This window comes from Pocillopora verrucosa, chromosome 10, assembly GCF_036669915.1.
Source record: "Pocillopora verrucosa isolate sample1 chromosome 10, ASM3666991v2, whole genome shotgun sequence".
Lineage (NCBI taxonomy): Eukaryota > Metazoa > Cnidaria > Anthozoa > Scleractinia > Pocilloporidae > Pocillopora > Pocillopora verrucosa.
The window spans coordinates 2654683-2679887 of NC_089321.1; the positions used below are offsets into that span (position 1 = coordinate 2654683).

Genomic DNA, 25205 nt, shown 5'->3' on the forward strand with positions numbered 1-25205 from the left:
GAATGATGGAAAATTGAAGAAGTATGGTTTTAGCAGAAAAAATTGACAAAACCAGTTCAGTAAATGTGGCCTGTCATTCCTGTTTATTCCTTTGGTAAGGTATTAAAACAATTTTTACTCAAATCCTAAGATTTTTTGTTAAGATTTTTTGTTAAGATTTTTAGTTTTATCAATTGAGTTGAAAACGTAAATTGGCTACCGTAAAGAGTTTAAACAGTCCGGTAACAGAGACTGGAAAATCGGGGTTTCGTTCAACCCACGAGCTAGAAAAGGTTTGACAGTGGATTTTATCAGACCAATACCTCCTGAGTAAGGCTCGTTACGCCGTAAAGTCGAGAAGTGGTATACGATCCGAGAGAAAGGAGAGGTTTTTGCTACGTCATCTCTTCGCCTGCGTGAAAACGAAGTTGTAGAGTGCATGACGTTTGTTTACTCCTTTTTTAACACCCTTATCAACATTCGCCGTCCAAATACCTAGTTAGTTCAAAAAACTTGCTTCATTGGTATAATTTTACTCTAAAGCGACGTCACGTGATTTATCATGTGACAAGAAAAATCCTTGAGAAACCCTTGAAAATATAAAAAATCTTTGTCTTTTCATAAAAAAAGTATGAAATTTGATTATTGTACTCTCTTGTCAAACCTTTTTATCATTTGGCTGTCCAAAACGTTCACTTCACCATTTACAAGTATTTTGCTTTTTGTTTAATGATCGAAGATCAATGCTTTGTCGATTAAATGACGAAACATGCAAACGGGGCTGATGCTCTAAGTTGTTAATCCTCTACCTCTAGTTCAAGATGATAGTTTTAAAGTTTTTTGACTGTCCTTACAGTGAATCCTTGAAGAACAAACATCAAGTTATTAGCATTGCGCGGAACATTATTCATTGCTCAAGTAATAGTCGTACCAAGCTTCCAAAGCACATAGGCCTTGCACCATGTGTGCACCATCTCACCTCATCGCGTCTCCTTATAACACTCCTCAACAAAATGGGACACTGTTGCAGTTGTAACGAACTGCGTGCGACAGACACTAGTATCGCAGCGGAAGTACTTGCTGAAGCGGACGAGTATGGCACTGTCGTACCGAAAACAAAGCACCTGGCCCCGATTGCTCGAAAGTTGGATAACGCTATCCACTGGATAAAACTCTATACGGTGGATACACTTATCCACCGGATAGTAATTTATCCTTTGGATAGCGTTATCCGACCTTTACTAGTACAACTGGGCCCTGGTCTGTTTCTTTACTAGCGGCAGACAACTCAAATGTCAATGAAGAAACCCTCGATGGAAAAAACAATTCATGTGACATCCATGCTTGTATTTCAGAGACGGCCGAATATATGAACCAGAACCACCCCCAGTCTAACTGGCAAACCACAATGACGGGAAACTATCCCTACAGGCAGGGGGAAGGATTTACGAGCTAAAAGAGTGCTCTGCATTTGGGAGACGATCTCAAGTCACTTTTTATACTGGTCAGGTTAAACAAGAGTGGTTTTAAAGAAGAAAATGAGCTGTTTGAGTCAGCACGTTGCGCTGATGAAGTATGAAAAGTCATTCGAATGCATCCCTCTGGTCTAATGGAATCACTATCTCGGGAAGTAATTGCGAGTCAGTCAGTTCCTGGGTGGAGTGCATTCAACGCATTGCTTTATCCAGAGTCATCAGAAATTGGCGTGGTTGGTTACTAGCTGCCCCCTAACAGATGGCTCTTCAACGGAGTTCAGTACAATATATACCGTTCTCAAGGACGCTCAAGCCATCAGTAATACAATGGGTCAGGAAGATAGACTGAGTAATAGCATTTGATCTTGCTATGTGTGTGAAGGCCAAGCAAATACAGTGGAGGCTTGCAAACAAGTTTTCCGATGTTGTGATTCGAATGGGTACGTTTCATATCGCATTGAACTTCTTGGTGATTATTGGCAAAAAGTACCTAAACTCGGGCCTTGAAGATCTGCTGATCGAGAACCGTACTCACAGTCCTCTGCCAGCCTGTATAAATCTTAAATGATCCACCGACTCACCAAGTAACTGGTGTCGTTTGTTAAACGAGATCTTTGTATTATCAAATTGCGGCGAACATCGAAATAACTATTGAAAGAAATACGAACTTCTTCATATGTAGCTTTTTTTTCGTCGATTCAGAGTGGCTAGAATGTCATACTCTCATTATGGCGTACTCGCAGGGAGTGGAAGTTGACTTGGCTGTTGCGGATTAATTTCGTTTTCTTGTGCTTCAGAAGGCAACCCTGAGGTTTTTTTTGTGTATGATACTGCTGCAGTGTCGAACATTTTAAGGGTTAAGAACCGCTGCCACCATGTATGATTTAAGACTAGTTGAACAACAACACCTTTATCGAAGATGGCGACCCATGTAAGCACACGGTTCCAGCGTGCAACGCGCAAGGTTAACGTGATTGACAACGGTAGAGATTGGCCTAACCCTACAACCACCACCACAAGGTAACGATTGGGACCCAGAGGGTAAAATGTTGAAACTTGTCCTGATGACCAGAGACCCAACACCAAGAAGTCTGCTTGAACTAACCACATACCAATGTAGAAGATCTATGTGCCATGCAAATTGTTCCTGTTCTGGTATTGGCCTTCCCTGTACAGAGTCCTGTTTGTGCACAGCAGATGAAGAAGCCTGCCAGAACCCTCATCGCACGCCGCTTCATTTTGATAGTGACTCTGAAGATAGTGACAAGGATTAGCTATATAGCAAGGCACCTCTTTAACCACATAAATAGTTAATTACTCTGGAAAACCCTAACGTACAATTTTTAACAGTATGATGTACACAATTTGAGATGCACTGTTTCTTACAAATTGGGTAAAAATCGATCAACGTTCTAACGCAGTTGCTTTTTTGTAGTAGTTTTGCAAAATTGAAACTGTTTGTTACTGTCGATTGTAAACATAGGGAACATCTTGCTCAAGACTGCTTTATACTACTACATGTAAATCGCTTACCGGAAAAAAAATGAATGTCAGCTCTTCAAGGATTCACTGTAGTGATAGTCTGAAACTTTAAAACTATCATCTTTAACTAGAGGCAGAGGATAAATAATTCAGAGCATCAGCCTCGTGTTCATGTTTTGTCACTTAATCGACAAAGCATTAATCTTCGATCATTAAAAAAAGAAAAAAATACCTGTAAATGGTGAAGTGAAGGATTTGGACAGCCAAATGATAAAAGGTTTGTGATAAGAAAGGCCGAGCATCAAATTTCATACTTGTTTATAAAAGGATAAGGATTTTTTATATTTTCAAGGGTTTCTCCAAGATTCTTCTTGTCACGTGATAAGTCACGTGACGTTGCCATATGGTGAAATTAAACTACGAAGGAAGTATTTTGAACTAACTGAGTATTTGGACCGCTTATGCTAATAAGGGTGTTGAAAAAATTAGTAAACAAACGTCATGCACTCTACAACCTCGTTTTCACGCCGGCGAAGGGATGACGTAGCAAAAACCTCTTCTTTCTCTCGGATGGTATACCACTTTTCGACTTTACGACGTAGTGAGCCTTACTAAGGAGGTATTGGTCTGAAAAAAATCCACTGTCAAACCTTTTCTAGCTCGTGGGTTGAACGAAACCCCGATTTTCCGGTCTCTGCTACCTGACTATTACAAACAAAGTAAGAGTTCAAATAAATGACGTCACGCAGCCTCAAACCCGTCGTTGTCTTCTGTGCCATTACCGTAAAAATAGTTTCCGGGTGCTACCTGCCTGTACTTCGCTTATTCGCAATGTCCTCCATAGTAACAGCCTTGTTCAAAGTCACTATCGGTTTGCTAGTCGACAAAGGCAGAGATAAGGCCGCGGAGATTCTGAAAAATGGCGATGTAACAGATCAAAGATTCCACTCCTTGATCGTCCGTGAAATAGACGACATCAAGTCAAAGTTGGACGCGTTATCGAGAAAGGATTTAGAAGCGAGTATCAGTTTCTTTGAGGAAGGAATCGCGTTGTTGTACGAAGTGTTTGACATAGTAAAGTCTAGAAACGAGTGTGGTGCGGCAACAGCACAAGCAGCTTGCGATGAAGCATTTTCTCTCGTTGAAGGAATCACAAGGTTAGAGCTTACTGGCCTGGACGAGTCTGCTACAAGAAAGCTTTCCACTGCAAAGAAAAGATTCAAAGATGCTCGAAGGGAAGCAACGAGGGCCTTTAAAAACGAAGGCCTCAAAACATATGACCGCATTCTGGCCATGAAGTATCGAGTAATGGCAACGATATTGGAAACAGTAGACAATCCCGCTGATGCAGTGGCACCATGTGGAGTGTGCGTAAAGGAACTTAACAGTCTGTCAGCAGTACAGAATAGCCTTGGCGTTCAGCTCAAGACAGGCATTCAGAAAGTGAGGGGTTTATTTGGTAAAGAGGAAAGAAGGGAAATAATTTGGAATGTTTGTCATGTGAATCGCGTGATCTTTGATATTGCGCTCGCATTGGGGAGACTTGACTTCTGCCCAAGTGTTGATATTGGAGAAAATAGAGTTATTCCATTGTGTGACGTGAGGGTAAGAGACGTGTTACTCAAACATGATAAAGAGTATTGTTGTCTTTCATTACGGTCATTTGGTCAGGAGGGTGAGGAGGAACACAAGCTGGAGGAACCGATGGGTATCGCTACAAACTCCAGCGGAGAATTTATTGTAACAGACTTGCATTACGTGAAGGTGTTTGACAACAGCGGCAAGTTTGTGAAACAATCGAGTCTCTCTACCGATGAAGTAAATAAAACATTTGCTCGTGAAGTTGCCACAGACATGAGCGACAACATCTTCGTGCTAACCATACTGGAGAAGCCTGGGAGAGAACTATCTTATTGGGTTTATAAACTTACTAAAACCGCTGACCTGCATCACAAGTTTCGTCTGAGGGGAGAGGGCAAGTACTGGGGACTGTCAGTCAGTGATAAAGGGAAAGTGGTGACCTTGCGGGACTGGCAAGCAGTGGAAGAATATAACACTGATGGAGAGTTTGTTCGCATTATTGGACAAGGAATAATAAGCTCAGCGTTTTCTGTCATAGTTACTAATGATGGCCGTGTTATGGTAGCAGATGAAGGTGACCACTGTGTTCACATATTCGGTGAATCCGGCGACTATCTTGACAAGTTCAAACTGCAACGAATCGACTATTATAACACAAGCATTACATTTCACCGAGCAGGTGAACAAGTCGTCGTTGCTGGTACTCGAGTGGGTAAACTCCTGCAATTTGAAATATACAGTAAAGATGGTGAGTTTGTGTACTGTGCAGAAATCGCAATTGATGGTGTGATCCGTCTTGTGAAAAGTATAACGATGACAACCAAGGGACGCATTGCTTGTGTTGTGGATGACAAGGTAATCATTTTTTGAAGAGGGTTGTAAAGGGGAGGTCCAAAAAGAAGAAAAATTTGAGAAACAACGTTAAGATTCACATTTCTTTAAAAGGAAAAATTCACAGTTCACATGGTCTTAATTTCATATCGTTACAAGTCATGAAAAGTAAAAAGTCATTTGTTTAATCCTGCATCATCCAAAAGCCTCTCTTTAAACTGCTGGTTTTGATGGTTTCTTGTTTTTCTAAATTGTTCAGTTTTTTTGGCTGAACTCATTCGTAAGAAGTAGTTTATTTCCATATTTCCTTTTTGACATTGAATTTCCAAAGTGTACGTAGCTTTTATGAAGATTTTGAAAGATTATATGAAGTGTTAGTTTTGATTGTGATGACTTTAATGACAGAACATTTAGTTTCCTTCTTAGTATGTAAACGAACAGTCACATGTATTTGAAACATTTTATTTACATGTCAATATTGCGTAGTAAGGTTTCTTTTTGGAGGGAGGGGTGGGAAGGATTTGCAGAACCTTGGGATGACATTGATTTTATTTCCTGATTTAACTCTTGGCTAGCTTGGTTGGTTTTGACTTTGCCTCTCGATGCATTACAAGTTTGTTATTGTTTCATGTTTTATTATAGGCTGTTTATCCTATTTCTTTATACATTGAAATGATTTTATTTTTAAATAGTGAAAGCCAAAATTTAATGCATTTTATTGCAAATTGTAGTTAGAAATTTCTATAAAAATTATTGTGTTGTTACAAAAAACTTGTTTGATTTGTAAAATACCAAAACTGGGTATCAAGCTGAACATAATCAATTAGCCAATACAAACTTGTTCACTTAATTCATAGGGAAACCCTTTCATAGTTTCATTTCATGCAATGGATTTATTGAAAGGAATGATAGAAAGTCGAAGAAGTATGGTTTTAGCAGAAAAAACCAGTTCAGCTAATGTGGCCTGTCATTCCTGTTTATTCCTTTGGTAATGTATTAAAACAATTTTTACTTAAATCCAAAGATTTTATCCCTGCCATTTTCAGGATGTTTATTAATCATTGCACAATAGAGAATTATCTAGTTACTGTGCATGTGCAGAATTTTCCAGTCAAATTTCAATTTTCTGAGCTATTTTTTTTTTTGCTTATGAAGTTTATTCTCCTGTTACTACCAGAACATCTTTCAAGAAGACTTTTCACTTTGCCCTTAGCAGCACCTATTAGAGCTCTGTGTGATACTGTAAGACTGTGATTATCATTCACTTATCAGGCAATCAATGTCACAAGTAAACAAGTTACTTTGTTAGTATTATTAGTAGTCTGATTAGTATACTTATTTTATGGAAAATGCTGAACAACTTTTAACCCTTTAAATCCCACAATCTGATAGTAACTTCTCCTCTCTTGCCACCACACATTTCCTTGTAAATAAGTTAGGAGAATTTGGTGTGAGATCAGGATAACAAATTCTACCTGATAAGTTTGAGTATTCTCATGACCTGTTTGCTGTCAGATAATGTTTAGATTAGGGAGAAGTTACATGTTAATCTCTTTGGGAGTTAATTAGGGTTCAAAGAAATTTTTTGGATTTCAGCACGGCTTAATATGCCCACTTCAGTTATTGAACAGTTTCATTCCCAAGCAATATTACTTTCAGTTGATTAATCGAGTTTATTAAACCTACATTGTGGCAACTTAATACTCATTGAGGTCTAGTTAAATTGAAATTCCTAAGGATTGGATTTGTTTATCATGATGTCTTTAGTATTCCTTACAAAGCATTTCTTTTGTATACAGTATAGGGATAGCATTATTGTGCATTACAATTTCCTTAATGTGTTTTTTGTATCTACTGCTCTAAGCTGATTCAGTAGGTTTAATTAGAAGAATTATTGAGTCACTTTTTTTAAACTACTAACAATTCTTTAAAACTGTAAAGTAATTTAGAGGGGGTGAATTGGTTTGCAGATATTTGGATTTGGGTTTTATACTCATTGCCAATTTTATGCAATATTTTGTAGATTTGAAACACTTTACTTGAATTCTAGACTCAATGTGTTTAATAATGTGGAGTGTAGATAGGAGATAAGTCAGTAAGGTAAATTATCAAAAGGATTCACAAATAATTTCTTTTATGCTATTCCGTATAACAATGCTTGAAAACTATAGACTACAATGTAGAGGGGGTGGATAGGTTTGCAGATATCTGGGTGTAAGAACTCACATGCTGCAGATTTTTTCAGAACACTGTGTTGATGGTCATTTCAACAGATTTTAAAGATAACAGTTGATCATGGCTTACCTGTTTGTCAGGATTGATTCCAGATTGAATTTGTTTTTTAGTGTAGATTGATAAATGACACATTGTTGGTCTCCAGTTCACCTAAGTCTTTTTATTGATCTAATTTTGTTGACTTAATTTTTTCAGTTTTTATTATTCAGAGAAACTTCAAAGAAACATTTACAATTTATAGACCCTGACAGCAGAGTAGTTCAGTTTGTAATTAGCCATAAGGCTACTTTTTCAAATACCAAAATAGAAAGGAAACTTGAGATAAAATCCTATCACTGTAGAAGAAAAAAAGAGACACAACCACATTGCACACTTCTAGATGTTTCAGAGATCTGACTTTCATTTTTACTAACAATTAGTTAAACAGGTTAGGTCAAAAATATGGCAGAATTTTGGGGTTGCATACCCCCTAGTTACCCCCTTTCTCCCCTCTTAGTGAAGTTTAACCCTTAAACTCCTATGAGTGACCAAGACAGAATTTCTCCTTACAGTATCAATACCATATCAACCAGATAGGCGATGAGAATAAAGAAATATATCAATTTGAGGATAATAAGTTGATCCAATACTAAATTCTCTGAATTAACATTACATGAACTGTATGGTTGACAGTAAGGAGAATTACAAATTTGGTCTGGGAGTTAAAGGGTTAGTATTAAAGTGTTAAAATGTATAACCAAATTTTGAAATAAATGTTGCTCATGTGTGATTTTGATTAAGTTCTAGTTGTGCTTCTTTTTCCCTGATTTTATGTTTTACTTTCTTCATGCATTTGTGGACAATTTTATCTGCTGTGATGGATGGTAATAAGAAAGGAATATACAATAGAACTGCACAAAAAGTAGGTGTGCAAAAACTTGTGGGTCAGGCTTTTCCCCCAACAACCATCACTGTTGTTTTTTTTACCAACTCAGTGAAAATGTTTTAACAACCTAATAGGCCTGAAAATAAGCTGGTTCCATTTGGAGATTAACTATGATACTGGAATCAAGCACCCTGCTCCGAGAAACATTGGCCTATGGCGCAATATTGTGGACAAATATATCAATCACTTACAACAGGATTTTTTTTGTCTCAAATAATATTTGACTACATGTTTGACCATGGCTGGCATGATTTGCCATTGGTAGTGCTAATAAAACAAACACACTCCAAACTTTTGTTTTATAGTGCACTATAAGATCTGCAAAAGACCAAGTTAAATATTAAGGTAACATCCTTTGTGTTTGGACATCAATAACTAAAATATTTGGAAAGACTTACTCAACATAAAGGAAGGCTAGCCTACAATGTTGAAGGTCATCATTTTCAGCTGTGTTTGTCTTTGCCACCCTTAACACTAACTCTCAAGATCTGATTGTTAATTCTCCTCTGTAGCTGCTACACATTCCCTTGTAAATTAGTTATGAGAACTTGGTGCTGGATCAAGATAGCAGCTTCTACCTGATAAGTTTGAATATTCTCATTACCCTTCTGCTGAATAATGTATTAAAATAATGTATATAAGTTTCATGTTAATCACTTCTGGGAGTTAAAGGGTTAATCTTCCACTCCTTCCAGAACCTCACTCCCGCAGTTCCCTGCAGCTCATTGACATTAATTTTTTTCACTGTTGTTTTTTTACTCATGCAGTGTACCTTGCCAAACAAAAGGGCAGCTTATAGTCTTCCTTATGACAGTATGCATATTCCCCTCACTGTAGTCTATACATTCCCAATGGTACTGACAAGGAGAATATGCACAATGATCAACAGCATTATTAACTGGATATCATTTCATATATTCTTATGACCTTACTGTATAATTTCATCTTGATTCTGTTGAGAAAAATCAGTATGATAATCTCAAGGTTAATCTTTTTGCCTATATTGATATGTTTACCTCTTTTATAGTGTTTGTCAAGTTTAGCAAACAAATTTTTCAAGCTCTTACTCTATGAAAAGGGAAAACAAAAGGGGCACTAAAAATGACTCCAAAAATTGTCATCATGCTTTACTGTCTAGTAATTCGCCAATCATTTTGAAAGCTTCAACTTCCACCCCCTGGGTAATCCATGGACATTTCACTGTCTTGTGTGCCCTGGGGATGGGGAACTTGAACCAGAAGTGTCAAGTCTTTCCAGTGGAACTCCAATTACAAGAGTTATATCTTTAAATATGGAGGTGGTTAAGCTACTAAGGTCTCGGTTTTAAAGTTCGGTCAATAGGCAGGTCCCTGATTTTGCCTTCTACAAAAACATTGGGTGGGGCATTTTGAATACAATCTTTTCCCTGATGAGCGGGAATTTGGGAGGGGAGGTGTGCTCGGGAAAGGAATAGGGGTATGTTGAAAGGAGGGTGTTGAAGCTTCAAATTGTTTGAGGCATAAGTAAAAGCATCCGTTGGCCCCAGCATTAAAAAAATTCCCTTTGTCTATACAAGTAAGGCTCGACCTACATTTTCAACATTTATAGCAGGTTGATGTGGATAAAGAAAAGACTTCAAAGTAACCTGGACAAATTAACGAGAGTCCCTCAGAGAAACAGCTTGTCTTTGTATTCACATTCCAAATTAAGTGAGTTTACTGACCTTTCATCAGTTCTGATTCTCTCGTTAGCTTTGTCAACTAAGGCAGGCAGTAGACAAGATGGGCTTTGGAGAAAATTGCGTGCTGCGGACCTACCAAGTTTGTAATTTTAGGACAATTTCGCTAATGGAGTCGCAAAAAGCGGCAGAAGACAGTCAAAACAAAGAAAACATCAGCTACTCTCGTGGGTTTCATGTGCTACAAAAAGATTTGGTTTCTTTCCCGCGGCTCTCGAAGTAAAGAAGTCATTCTTGATTCTTACTAAAGCGTAATCTGTTTTTTATATAAGATATCCTTTTTTGACCAAGCCTGCTCGGTCAAGATGTCTAAATATTGGCCTCGTTCTTTTGTTTGTTTTTCCATTAAAACGCAAAAAAGAACTCGGCTAATATCCAGCCATCTCGACCGCACAAGCTTGGCCAATAACACATATATCAGCTACCTCTATCGGCTACGCTGCAGAATACCCTGCCACTCATCAGGGAACGCGCAGAGGGAGGGACTGGGGGGGCTTTAGTGCCCCCCCCCCATTTTTGCAAAAATAAAAATAAATTAAACAAAAAATAATTTAAACAAAAAATAATTTAACCAAAATAATGGAGCCAAAAATGGCCCCCCACTCTAAAACTTGCTGCGCGATCCCTGCTCATTTACATGTAATTGAATTATTGTGTTTTGCTTCGATCTTCAAAGCCTCCCGATACATGAAAATGAAGTGGACCAAAAGTGGCAGGGTATTCTGCAGTTGCTCCTATCTATCAACGAAAAATGTCGATGGAATGCATGGCGCATCTTTTCTTTAGTTTCTTTGGTGAGATTTCCGTATACCCTCATACCATTCTACATAAAAGCCGTAGTCACAGAGGTAATCTTTCAGATATTGTTACGCCACTGCCTTCTTTCGTCCAATACTGTTAGCGTAATGAATTATTAGGCTGTGCGGAAATCTTGCCGAATTTGACTTCATCGAAGTTAAGGATTGATGGTGTTTTTTTTTTCTTTGGGACACGTGATTCATCAGGTAAGATATCATTAAGAAGAGTTTCACGGCCTCCGCGATAAAGCTAGGAATGTGCATTTCCCGGAATTACTGTGACGTGTGTTATTGTTTTAGGTCATCTGTTGGAGCACGGGAAATCTTCGGGTGAAGAGTAACGGAAGGGAAGTTCTGATGTAAGGCAGACGATGAAGGAAAATACTCTTGAGTCCCTCTTGAGTGGCAGAGTAGACAAACAGTGTCCCCATCAGCATTTAGCAGAGTTCCAAAATGTCTCGTTTTAACTGAATTAGCTGAACTGAAATGTATTTAGCCGGATTAGATGAAAAGGCAGTTTTTCTCAGTAACAGTGAGTTTCAATTGTGATTGCCCTCATGTGAATGCCTTTGATAATTTTTTCGCTGTCACCGATGAAGATCTCTGTTTTTGGGATCTTCTTACAGTTTGACGGAAATAACCGGTTATTACGGTGGCCCACTGCTACAAATTAGCTGATTAGCATGTTTCTGGAATAAGATTGTGCATGTAGCCTGTGTGTAAAAAGAAAACATTCATAATGTATAGGCCTTGATGAAATAAGGATTTTTCAAAAGGTGGAAAATACTGTGCGCCTGCAAACAGTCAGGGAGCACAAGGTTAAAGGCTAAAACACTCCTGATTATTTCCAAAATCATTTATCTTGAGTTTTATTGATGTTAAACAGACTTAAGGAAATAACACTGTTTAAAGAAAAGTTTCCACTGAGGTGTAAGCTACATTATTTTTCTTCATTGTATTTTTTTCCACCTGTTGAAAAATCCTCAATTCTTCAAGGCACATACATTATGAATGTTTTCTTCTTACACACAGGCTACATGTACAATCTTATTCCAGACACGTGCTAATCAGCTAATTTGTAGCAGTGTCTTCTCACGTCTATCGTTATTTGGAACTAAAAGAAATGCAAATACGAACACTTTAAATTAAGAAACGTACCTCTACCACAGCTTTTACAAAAGTTTGTATCTTCATCTACTACCGAATCAAAGTGCTCTGTGAGCAAACTCGTGAACTGATAGATGACTTACATGATTTTTTGGATTATGTTTAATGTTGTCTGGTTTAGGGAATTTTGTGGTTGTTTTTCATATTTAGAGTACGAGCAGTAGTTCAGTGTTCGCTAATGTAGCAAAGAAACAAAGTAACGTTGGGATAAGAAGGCATTACAATTGAAATGATCATGCTATTACATTTGACAAGGGTGGATGATGTCATGTGTTTTAAACATATATCATTTTTGTTACTGGTTCAAAAGAAAAGGTTGGAAGTAAATGTGGGTGAAAAGTGAAATTTACTGTCTATCATTGTAAATTTTGGAAAATCAAGGCAATACTGTCTTAATAAAAACATTAATGATTCCCTCTTTATCAAATGAGACAAACGGGAACGAGTTTTGAGTGATATAACTAAGCCCAGACTGACACCGTCATTTTGGATTTCCGCCTGGGTAGATTTTGGTCACGTGCTAGGCAACGTTTAATCGAGAACAAGGTAGAATTTCATTTCAGGCCTATTTATCAATTTTGTGGGGTATAACTTTCCCATTTTAGTACGTAACATTTATTTTGAATCTTCAAATTGTCTTGAAACTTAAAAGAAAATTGTTCTTTAAAAATTCACTGAAAATTGGTAGCCAAAATTATTTGTTTAGGTGTCAATTTATTTTCGTGTCAACCTGTACATCTTTTGCTGTTCATTACCAGAAAATATACTTTCATTTATGCCAAAAGTTATATCAATAACGTAAATAAGTTTTTCATTAACTCTAGAATACATTTCATAAGTGTTGATCGAACTTTCAATTAGGATGTATCGATATTCAATAAAGTTAACTGACAAACAAATGCGCGCTCAGACATTTTGAGCGGGAACTTTATAGTCATTTACATCAAAATATACTTCAATAACACCAACCAACAAACAATTGCATTTATTGACAAGCATTCATAAAGAATAGAAAATTCATTTGCGCAATTATCGTAGACATTGACAATTTATTGTGCGAATACAAAAGCATTAGCATGAATGTAACATTCTCATGGGTGACTGGACATGAATTGCATATTTTAAATAAATGATAAGAGAAAAAAGTCAATCGATGGCGCTTTTTCAGTAGTGTGGTTCGTAAGTCGGTGATGTTCAGCAATGTGATTGTTGACATCGCCTTTCCTCCTCGCTCGTTTGTGTTCAGTCAGTCTAGTTGCGAGGTTTCTGCCAATCTCACCGATGTAGGAGGCGTGGCAGTAGGAGCAATTGATCTTATATACTGCTCCTTGTCTGTTCCTCGGTTCGTCTCTGTCTTTGATGTTAGTCAGTAACTGACGTAGCTAAATGGGTATTTAGACCGCTAATGTTGATAAGGGTGTTAAAAAAAATGAGTAAACAAATGCCATGCACTCTACAACCTCGCTTTAACGCCGGCGAAGAGGCGTACACCACTTTTCGACTTTACGACGTAGCGAGCCTTACTCAGGAGGTATTGGTCTAATAAAATCCACTGTCAAAACATTTTTTAGCTCGTGGATTGAACGAAACCCCGATTTTCCGGTTTCTGCCTCCGGGCTATTACAAACAAAGAGTTCATCTAGCGTATCAAACAAATTACGTCAAGCGGCCTCAAACCCATAGGGTTGTCTTCTGTCCTATTACCGTAAAAATAGTTTCTGGGTGCTACCTGTACTTCGCTTAACCGCAATGTCCTCGATAATAGCAATCTTGTTCGAAGCCACTATCGGTTTGCTAGTCAACAAAGGTAGAGATAAGGCCGCAGAGATTCTGAAAGATGGCGATGTAACAGATCAAAAATTCCACTCCTTGATCGTCCGTGAAATAGACGGCATCAAGTCAAAGTTGGACGCGTTATCGAAGAAAGATTTAGAAGCGAGTATCAGTTTCTTTGAGGAAGGAATCGCGTTGTTGTATGAAGTGTTTGACATACTAAAGTCTACAAACGAGCGTGGTGCGGCAACAGCACAAGCAGCTTGCGATGAAGCATTATCTCTTGTTGAAGGAATCAGAAGGTTAGAGCTTACTGGCCTTGACGAGCCTGCTGCAAGAAAGCTTTCCCTTGCAAAGAAAAGATTCAAAGATGCCCGAAGGGAAGCAACGAGGGCCTTTAAAAACGAAGGCCTCAAAACATCTGACCGCATTCTGGCCATGAAGTATCGAGTAATGGCAACGATATTGGAAACAGTAGACAATCCCGCTGATGCAGTGGCGTCATGTGGAGTGTGCGTAAAGGAACTTAACAGTCTGTCAGCAGTACAGAAGAGCTTTGAAGTTCAACTCAAGAAAGGCATTCAGAAAATGAGGGGTTTATTTGGTAAAGAGGAAAGAAGGGATATAATTTTCAATGTTTGTCATGTGAATCGCGTGATCTTTGATATCGCACTCGCATTGGGGAGACTTGACTTCTGCCCGAGTTTTGATATCGGAGGAAAGAAAGTTATTCCATTGTGTGACGCGAGAGTAAAAGGCGTGTTACTCAAACATGGTAAAGATTATTGTTGTATTCCACCATGGTCATTTGGTCAGGAGGGTAAAGAGGAACACAAGCTGAAGGAACCGTGGGGTATCGCTACAAACTCCAGCGGAGAATTTATTGTAACAGACTTGCATCAAGTGAAGGTGTTTGACAACAGCTGCAAGTTTGTGAAACAATCGAGTCTCTCTACCGATGAAGTAAATGCAACATTAGCTCTTGACGTCGCCACAGACATGAGCGACAATATCTTCGTGCTGACTAGACTGGGGAAGCTTGAGAGTGAGTTTTCTTATTGGGTTTATAAACTTACTAAAACCGCTGACCTGCATCAGAAGTTTCGCCTGAGGGGAGAGGGCAAGTACAGCGGACTGTCAGTCAGTGATGCAGGGAAAGTGATGACCTTGAGGAACAAGAGTGCAGTGGAGCAATATGACACTGATGGAGAGTTTGTTCGCAGTTTTGGACAAGGAATAATAAGGTCAGCGAAGGATGTCACTGTTGCTAATGATGGCCGTGTTATGGTGGTGGAACTACATGACCACTCTGTTCGCATATTCAGTGAATCCGGCGACTATCTTGACAAGTTCAAACTGCAACAAATTGACTGTTCTTACGAAAGCATTACATTTCACCGAGCAGGTGAACAAGTCGTCGTTGCTGGTACTCGAGTGGGTAAACCCCTGCAGGTTGAAGTATACAGTAAAGATGGTGAGTTTGTGCACTGTGTAGAAATCGCAATTGATAGAAGGATCTACATGTATGTTGTGACAGGGGTTACGGTGACAACCAAGGGACGCGTTGCTTATGTTGGAAATGGCAAGGTATTCATTTTTTGAAGAGGGTGGGAAAGAGGAGGTCTAAAAAGTAGAAAAACTTGTTAAACAACTTTAAGATTCACGTTTCTCTAAAAGAAAAAATTCACAGTTCACATGGTCTTAATTTCATAATGTTACAAGTCATGAAAAGTAAAAAGTCAATTGTTTAATCCTGCATCATCTAAAAGCCTCTCTGTGAACTGCTGATTTTGATGGTTTCTTGTTTTTCTAAGTTGTTTAGTTATCTTTTTTGGCTGAATTCATTCTTGAGAAGTAGTTTATTTCCATATTTCGTTTTTGACATTGAATTTCCAAAGTGTACGTAGCTTTTATGAAGATTTTGAAAGATTATATGAAGTGTTAGTTTTGATTGTGATGACTTTAATGACAGAACATTTAGTTTCCTTCTCAGTATGTAAATGAACAGTCACATGTATTTGAAACATTTTATTTACATGTCAATATTGCGTATTAAGGTTTCTTTTTGGAGGGAGGGGTGGGAAGGATTTGCAGAACCTTGGGATGAAATTGATTTTATTTCCTGAGTTAACTCTTGGCTAGGTTGGTTGGTTCTGACTTTGCCTCTCGATGCATCACAAGTTTGTTATTGTTTCATGTTTTATTATAGGCTGTTTAGCCTCTTTCTTTATACATTGAAGTTACTTTATTTTCAAATAGTGAAAGTTTTAGCCAAAATTTAATGCATTTTATTGAAAATTGTAGTTAGAAATTTCTATAAAAATTATTGTGTTGTTACAAAAAATTTTTTTAATTTGTAAAATACCAAAACTGGGTATCAAGCTAAACATAATCAATTAGCCAATACAAGCTTGTTCACTTAATTCATAGGGAAACCCTTTCATAGTTTCATTTCATGCAATGGATTTATTGAAAGGAATGATAGAAAATTGAAGAAGTATGGTTCAGCAGAAAAAATTTAAAAAACCAGTTCAGTTAATGTGGCCTGTCATTCCTGTTTATTCCTTTGGTAATGTATTAAAACAATTTTTACTCAAATCCTAAGATTTTTTCCCTGCCATTTTTAGGATGTTTATTAGTCATTGCACAATAGAGAATTATCTACTTTTGTAGTTACTGTGCATATGCAAAATTTCCAAGTCAAATTTCAATTTTCTGAGCTATTTTTTACTGTTCCAGAACATATTTCAAGAAGACTCTTCACTTTGCCTTTAGCAGCATGTATTTTGAGCTCTGTGTGATACTGTAAGACTGTGATTATCATTCACTTACCAGGCAATCAATGTCACAAGTAAACAAGTTACTTTGTTAGTATTATTGGTAGTCTGATTAGTATACTTATTTTATGGAAAATGCTGAACAACTTTTAACCCTTTAAATCTCACAATCTGATAGTAAATTCTCCTCTCTAGCCACCACACATTTCCTTGTAAATAAGTTAGGAGAATTTGGTGTTAGATCGAGATAACTTCTTCTCGATAAGTTTGAGTATTCTGATGACCTGTTTGCTGTCAGATAATGTTTAGATATTATAGGGAGAAGTTACATGTTAATCACTTTGGGAGTTAAAGGGTTAACAGAAATTTTTTGGATTTCAGTGCGGCTTAATATGCCCACTTCAATTATTGAACAGTTTCATTCCTAAGCAATATCACTTTCAATTGATTAATAGAGTCTATTAAACCTACATTGTGGCAACTTAATACTCATTGAGGTTTAGTTAAATTGAAATTCCTAAAGGTTGGATTTGTTTATCATGATGTCTTTACTATTCCTTACAAAGCATTATTTTTGTATACAGTATAGCAATAGCATTGTTGTGCATTACAATTTTCCTAATGTGTTTTTTGTATCTACAGCTCTAAGCTGATTCAGTAGGTTTAATTAGAAGAGATATTGAGTTACTTTTTTTTACTACTAACAATGCTTTAAAACTGTAAAGTAATTTAGAGGGGAATTGGCTTGCAGATATTTGGATTTAGGTTTTATAACTCACTCACTGCCAATTTTATGCAATATTTTGTAGATTTGAAACACTTGCTTTGAATTCTAGACTCAATGCATTTGATAATGTGGTAATAACACAACAAACGACTCATTAATGACGTGAACAAACCGACAAACAGACCGACAAACAACAGACGGATCAAAACCGACCAATGACTGTTAACAAACTCTACACGAGTCTTCCAGCCAATCACATCACGGCTAAACAGACCAATCACGTTCAACAGACCAGACTTTATAACATCATCGACTGACAACTACTTCTCACTTGACTCTGAAGATGACTATCGCACACATAGTCGAAACGTCAGTCACCAACAACAGTTCTTTTCAGAACTACACTCACCCGGACGATCACACTACATGAACTCAGTAAGGTAAATTATCAAAAGGATTCATGAATAATTTATTTTACTTTTATTATTCAGTAGAACAATGCTTGAAAACTACAGACTATAATGTAGAGGGGGTGGATAGGCTTGGAGATATTTGGGTGTAAGAACTTACATGCTGCATATTTTTTCAGAACACTGTGTTGGTGGTCATTCCAACAGATTTTAAAGATAACATTGATCATGGATCACCTGTTTGTCAGCATGGATTCCAGATTCAATTTGTTTTTTAATGTAGATTGATCAATGACACACTGTTAGTCTCTGGTACACTTAAGTCTGTTTATTGATCTAATATTTGTTGACTTAATTTTTTCAGTTTTCAGTATTCAGGGAAACTTGAAAAAAACATTGTCAATTTATAGACAAATTTCAATTTTCTGAGCTATTTTTTCTTTTGCTTATGAAGTTTATTCTCCTGTTACTACCAGAACATCTTTCAAGAAGACTCTTCACTTTGCCTTTAGCAGCACCTATTTTGAGCTCTGTGTGATACTATAAGACTGTGATTATCATTCACTTACCAGGTGATCAATGTTACAAGTAAACAAGTTACTTTGTTAGTATTATTAGTAGTCTGATTAGTATACTCATTTTATGGAAAATGCTGAACAACTTTTAACCCTTTAAATCCCACAATCTGATAGTAAATTCTCCTCTCTTGCCCCCACACATTTCCTTGTGAATAAGTTAGGATAATTTGGTATGAGATCGAGATAACAAATTCTACCTGATAAGTTTGAGTATTCTGATGACCTGTTTGCTGTCAGATAATGTTTCGATTAGGGAGAAGTTACATGTTAATCTTTTTGGGAGTTAATTAGGGTTAACAGAAATTTTTTAGATTTCAGTGTGGCTTAATATGCCTACCTCAAATATTGAACAGTTTCGTTCCTAAGTGATACCACTTTCAATTGATTGATCAAGTTTATTAAACCTGAATTGTAGCAACTTAACACTCGTTGAGGTTAAGTTAAATTGAAATTCCTAAAAATAGGATTTGTTTATTATGATTTTTTTTGGTATTCCTTACAAAGCATTATATTTGTATGCAGTATAGCGATAGTAATGTTGTGCATTACAATTTTTGTAATGATTATGTGTGTTTTTTGTATCTACAGCTCTAAGCTGATTTATTAGGTTTAATTAAAAGAATTCTTGAGTCACTTTTTTTACAAAGTGACAATTCTTTAAAACTGTAAAGTAATTTAGAGGGGGTGAATTGGTTTGCAGATATTGGGATTTGGGTTTTATAACTTACTCATTGCCAATTTTTGGCAATATTTTGTAGACTTGAAACACTTGACATGGATTGTAGACCAATTCGTTTAGTAGTGTAGATAGGAGATAAGTTAGTGAGGTAAATTATTAAAAGGATTCATGAATAATTTCTTTTTATGTTATTTAGTATAACAATGCTTGAAAACTATAGACTATAAATAGAGGGGGGATAGGTCTGCAGATATTTGGATTTGGGTTTAAGAACTCACATGCTGTAGATTTTTTCAGAACACAGTGTTGATGGTCATTCCAACAGATTTTTAAGCTAATAGTTGATCATGGATCACCTGTTTGTCAGCATGGATTCCAGATCCAATCTGTTTTTTTTGTGTAGACTGATAAATGACATATTGTTGTTCTCCAGTTCACTTAACCCTTTATACCCTAATATTAGAATGCATATTCTCCACACTATTCTTTATGCATTTCCTAAGGTGCTGAAAAGGAGAATTTGTTTGCCAATCAAAATGTTCCTTCCCTGGTGACCATTTCCTTTATTCTCATGACCTTAATGTGTGATTCAGGGGTCTATGCTAATCACTCTCAGGGTCTAAAAGGTTAAGTCTGTTTATTAATTTAATTTTGTTGACTTAGAAAAATACTTTTCAGTATTTAGAGAAACTTGAAAACAATATATTCAATTTATAGACCCAGACAGCAAAATAGTTCAGTTTGTTATTAGCCGTAAGGCTACTTTTTCAAATACCAATATTGTAAGAAAACTTTGGGTAAAATCTTATTGCAGTAGGAGAGAGAAAAGAGACACAACCACATCATACACTTCTGGTGGTTTCTCAGAACTGACTTTTATTTTAGTAAAAAATTAGATAAACAGGTTAGGTAAAAAACTTGGCAGAATTTTGGGGTTGCATACTCATCCCCTTCTTCCCTCTTAGTTAAGTTTAACCCTTTAACTCCCATGAGTGACCAAGACAGAATTTCTCCTTACAATATCAATACAATATCAACCAGATGAGTAATGAGAATAAATAAATATATCAATGTAGGGATAATTAGTTGATCCAATACTCAATTCTCTGTACAAACATTATAAGAACTGTATGGTTGACAGTAAGGAGAATTACAAAATTGGTCTGGGGAGTTAAAGGGTTAAGTGTGTTTTGTTATAAAGTGTTAAAATGTATAACCAAATTTTGAAATAAATGTTGCACAAATGTGATTCTGATTAAATTCTGGTTGTGCTTTTCTTTTGTCCTGATTTCATGTTTTAGTTTCTTCATGCATTTGTGGACAATTTTATTTTCAGTGATGGATAGTAATAGGTAAAGAGGATACAATAGAACTGTACAAAAAGTAGGTGTGCAAAAAACTTATGGGTCAGGCTTTCCCCCTAACAACTGTCACTGCTGTTTTTTTACCAATTCAGTAAAAATGTTTGCAACAACCAAATAGGTCTGAAAATGGTCTGGTTTGGTCCATTTGTGAGATAACATGGTAACTATGATATTAGAATCAAACATGGGCCTGCTCAAAGTAACATTGCCCTCTGGCACAGTATTGTGGACAAATATATCAATCACTCAACAGGATTTTTTTCATCTCTCAAATAATATTTGACTACATTTTCTACCATGGTTGGTTTGAATTGCCATTAGAAATGCTAATAAAAAACACACTCCAAACTTTTATTTTATAGTGCACTTTAAGATCTGCAAAAGGCCAAGTTAAATATTAAGGTAACATCCTTTGTGTTTGGACATCAATAACTAAAAAATTGGGAAAGACTTACTCAACATAAAGGAAAGTTTAGCCTACAAGGTTGAAGGTCATCATTTGCAGCTGTGTTTATCTTTGCCACCCTTAACCCTCTAACTCCCATGATCTGATTGTAAATTCTCCCCTCTAGCTGCTACACATTTCCTTATAAATTAGTTATGAGAACTTGGTGCTAGATCAAGAGAGCAGCTTCTACCTGATAAGTTTGAGTATTCTCATCTCTTGTCTGCTGAATAATATATGGATATTAAAGGAAAAGTTTCATGTTAATCACTTCTGGGAGTTAAAGGGTTAACCTATCACACTTTCCAGCGCCTCACTCCCACAGCTACCTGCAGCATGCTGACATGAATTTTTTTTTCACTATTTTTTTTTACTGGTGCAGTGTACCTTGCCAAACAGAAGGGCGGCCCATAGTCTACCTAAAGACAGTATGCATATTCTCCTCACTGTAGTCTATACATTCCTGATGGAACTGACAAGGAGAATATGCACAATGATCAACAGCTTCATTAATTAGATATCATTTCTTATATTCTTATGACCTTACTGTTTAGTTTCATCAGGATTCTGTTGAGAAAAATTAGATTGATACTCTCAAGGGTTAATCGTTTTGGCCATACTGATATATTTATCTCTTTTATAGTGTTTGTCAAGTCTAGCAAACAATTTTTTCAAGCTCTTACTCTATGAAAAGGAAAAACAAAAGGGCACTAAAAATGACAAAATTATCATTATGCATAACTGTATGGTAATGTGCCAATCATCTTCAAGTTGAAAGCTTCAACTTCCACCCCTTGGGCAATCCATAGACATTTCACAACTCCTTATACAAGAATTATATCTCTAACCCTTTACACCCAAACATCAGTACCCATATTCTCCATGCTGGTCTTAATACATTTCCTAATGTGCTGGCAAAGAGAATTTGTTTAACAATCAATTGGTTCTTCTGTTAATTATCATTTCCTCTATTCTCACGACCATGATGTTTGATTCATGGGTGAAATTGAAAGGAGAAATTAGATGCTGGTCACTCAGGAATTAAAGGGTTAAATATGGAGGTAATTTTAAAAGGTAAATAGTTTACTTTCATGAGTGAATGGCTCAACAAAAGGACTACAAGGTCTTGGTTATGCAGAAAGTCATGGTCCCTGATTTTGCCTTCCACAAAAACATTGGGTGGGGTATTTTTGACCACAATTTTTTCCTTGGTGTGTGGGAATTTCAAAAAAACTAATTTTCAAAAGTTCAAATGCCCAGAGCAAAGGAGTGTCCAGGAAGGAAGGGGGGGGGGGGGGGGTTGGAAGGTGTTGAAGCTTCAAATTGTTTGAAACAATTAAGTACAAGCATATGTTGGCCACAATGGGAAAAATATCTCATTGTCTTTGCAAGTGAAGCTCGACCTACCTTTTCAACAGTTATGCAGGCTGATATGGAAAAAGAAAAGACTTCAAAGTAACCTGATCAAATTAATGTAGAGTCCTTAAGAGAAAAAGCTTGTCTTTGTAGTCATATTCCAAATTAAGTGAGTTTATTGACCTGGCGCACATCAGTTCTGATTCTCTCGTTAGCTTTGTCAACTGAGTCAGACAGTAGGTCCAGTTGTTGGAGTTGTCTGTCTTGTTCCTCTTGTATGCCTAGAGCTAGAGACCTCATGTCTTGTAAGACTTGGCCTATTTCTGCGGCCTCGGCATCAGTAACTGTCTTGGAGTTTTTTTCCCTGGTTGGAACTCTAATGGAGTCTTCCTCACACTTTTCACCTTCTGAGAAACAAATTAGTTTGTTTATAAAACTTGTAATAAAAAAAGGGATTTGACAATTTCACTGTTTCACATTTATCTATTTGATCAAGTTTGTAAACACACTAACTGGTCCTGATCTGGCCTTGGGTTGTAGGATAAAGAGGACATAACTGGAAAATAAATTCTCCAGATGAGAGATGAACTCCTCTAATTAGGAGCAACTTTTACGCAGTAGCTGGGCTAGTGAATTGAAATCCAAGATAGAGGACTAAAAGAAACCTTATCACCAGTGACTTAAGGGTGAAAGAATTATTAAACTACTTCAGGCTGAAATTTGAACAACAGATTTGAATCACACACAAGATAAGGAGATCTACATGTACATGTAGCTCAAATATTCAATGTGCTGGGGAAAGTGGCCCAAACTGCAAAAGAGAAATATGCTCCCTGTTGTTATCATCAACTGTTTGAATCATTCTAAGACTGTGGATGTATTTTCTTCTATTGATAAAAATTTTGGAAAAAATTGTACAGTAAATTGCTGTATAATTGCCATGGTCTTCTTTGCAGTTGGTGGTAAATATAACAATTTCATATTGGCTGTGTCTCTTTCTACATTGCCGAATCTTGCCAGACAAGGGAATGATTCCCTCTTACATTTTTCACTGAATGACGATTTGGTCTTTTAAGGCAGAACTTCATATTTCTTTAATGAGTCTATTTACCTCTAGGGCAAAAATCAGGGTCTCCAATTGCTCCTTTGAGTAACACACACCTAAGTTCATTGACCAGTAATTTTCCTGACAAGAGAGTCCAGAACACAGCAAATTTACATGTAATACTCCCTTGAAGCCAAGAGCTTTATTGACCTGGTTTCAAACTGAGTTGCTGATGGGGAGTCTAGCAAGGCATGCCCACTTTTTAGTAACCACATCTACATGTACCAAGGATTGTTGTCAGGAGATGTTAGGGTTTTAGAGAAAGCTTTACACTGTCTAATGACTGTACATACCTTGCAGAGAAAACTTCTCCACATCTAGATCATGACTATCCGGATCACCAGCATCATCAGGAGGTTCATCATAATTAATTTTTCCTGGCAAAAGAACCTCAATAGTTTGAAGAATATGAACCAAGCGAGCTGCTGTCAGATGCACAGAGCTCCCAGCTTTTCCTATTGACTGCTGCAATACTGTCATCTCCCAAGGAGTATGAACACTAACTTCTGTAATTTCCTTCACAGCAAAGGAAATATCAAGACTTCTTCCAGCATCAAAAATCTCCAGTGAGTTCTTTGACAACACTAAAGTGCCAGGAAAATGTTTCTCTTTAGAGGTCCTTGCATACACCACAGAATATTCAGCCTTTTCTATAAGTATGCTGTCCTCTGGGACATCTATATGTACTTGATGAGTTTCCAGATTCCACTTGCTAAGCCATGCATCCAGATTGTAAATTAAAGTCTCTGCAACACTAAGATCATTATGAATCTTGTTCATGTTCACACAGGCAGAGTCAATTTGTTGTCCCTGTTTCTGCACAGTCCTACCAGTTGATGCCAAAGTGCTTTGAGCATCATGTAAGATATTGAGGAGTTCTGAATTGCGAGGTGCATCACTGGAAGAGCTAGCACAAGGAAGGACATAGAATTCAAACTTACAAATGTATGTTGCTTGCAATATATAAACATGATTGAGTAATTTATTATTAATGTTTGTATTTATCCTTGACTCTTTATACCCTAAGTATGACCAGTATCAAATTTCTGCTTATAGAAATAAAGCTGAATCATGGGTTATTAAAGTTCACGAGAAGAAAAGAAATGACTGCCAACTGAGGAAGCTTTTATTGTTCAGTCAATTCTCCGTGTTGATAAGAATACTGATATTAGGATGTAAAAAGGTTAAAAGACAACTGTCCATCAATAATAACCATGGCCATACAACAACCATTTTATGCTCAGGAAAATGGGAGCTAATTATTCTTTAGTTGTAGAAGGGAAACTATTGGATTATCCAAGAGAATCTGATCAATCCCGATTCCACCCCCTCTCCTTCCCGTAGCTTTTCTCTTTCCCTACCCCCCAGAGACAGTTATCATAAAGGTCGCTGCCAGCTGCTATGAAATTTCAACACAACATAACAATGTTTTACCTTGCAAAAAGCCTTTCCTTCCAGAAATGTTCGATCATGTTGAAAACATGACCACGATCAGACAACGACGAAAACCAATATTTATCAGTCCTTACACGGATTGTAATGGCCGCGAAAAAAATTGATGTTGTCTCCTTCTTCAGCTCGAAAAAGTTTTCGTAGGAGATTCGAAAATCGAGGCTATCTGTTCCTCCTTTGTTTTCGATGAAACGTACGCATCGAGTGTAAATAATAAGGTGACCATATACCCACGTTCTGGTGCTATTACAGTAGTAGGATGCTTTCCATTCACTGACTTTTCCCATGTTTAGTTTTTGTTCCAGGAAAGCTGTTGTGTTATGATTGAGGAATCAAACATTCAGGTCAGC

General features: G+C 37.0%; 3 protein-coding genes across 5 annotated transcripts; 2 read left to right on the forward strand and 1 right to left on the reverse strand.

Moving 5' to 3' along the window:
* The first annotated feature begins 3542 nt into the window (after window positions 1-3542).
* Window positions 3543-20393, forward strand: LOC131791168 (uncharacterized). Of its 2 annotated transcripts, XM_066172811.1 has the most exons (4): window positions 3543-5372; window positions 6206-7448; window positions 17907-18006; window positions 19376-20393. In XM_066172811.1, exons 1-2 carry the CDS (start codon window positions 3672-3674, stop codon window positions 6338-6340), a joined length of 1836 nt encoding a protein of 611 aa, XP_066028908.1. In that variant the 5' UTR covers window positions 3543-3671; the 3' UTR covers window positions 6341-7448; window positions 17907-18006; window positions 19376-20393. The 2 variants fall into 2 exon arrangements, with proteins under 2 accessions (XP_066028908.1, XP_066028907.1); XM_066172810.1 differs by having other exon boundaries at window positions 17907-20393.
* LOC131791181 (E3 ubiquitin-protein ligase TRIM71-like) lies at window positions 13890-20393 on the forward strand. Its single transcript, XM_066172812.1, has one exon. It carries the CDS (start codon window positions 13939-13941, stop codon window positions 15562-15564), a length of 1626 nt encoding a protein of 541 aa, XP_066028909.1. The 5' UTR covers window positions 13890-13938; the 3' UTR covers window positions 15565-20393.
* Window positions 19912-25163, reverse strand: LOC131791212 (synaptosomal-associated protein 47-like). Of its 2 annotated transcripts, none has more exons than XM_066172813.1 (3): window positions 24838-25163; window positions 23697-24310; window positions 19912-22702 (listed from the first exon to the last, which is right to left on the reverse strand). In XM_066172813.1, exons 1-3 carry the CDS (start codon window positions 25140-25142, stop codon window positions 22464-22466), a joined length of 1158 nt encoding a protein of 385 aa, XP_066028910.1. In that variant the 5' UTR covers window positions 25143-25163; the 3' UTR covers window positions 19912-22463. The 2 variants fall into 2 exon arrangements, with proteins under 2 accessions (XP_066028910.1, XP_058964530.2); XM_059108547.2 differs by having other exon boundaries at window positions 19912-22705.
* Between the last annotated feature and the right edge of the window lie 42 nt (window positions 25164-25205).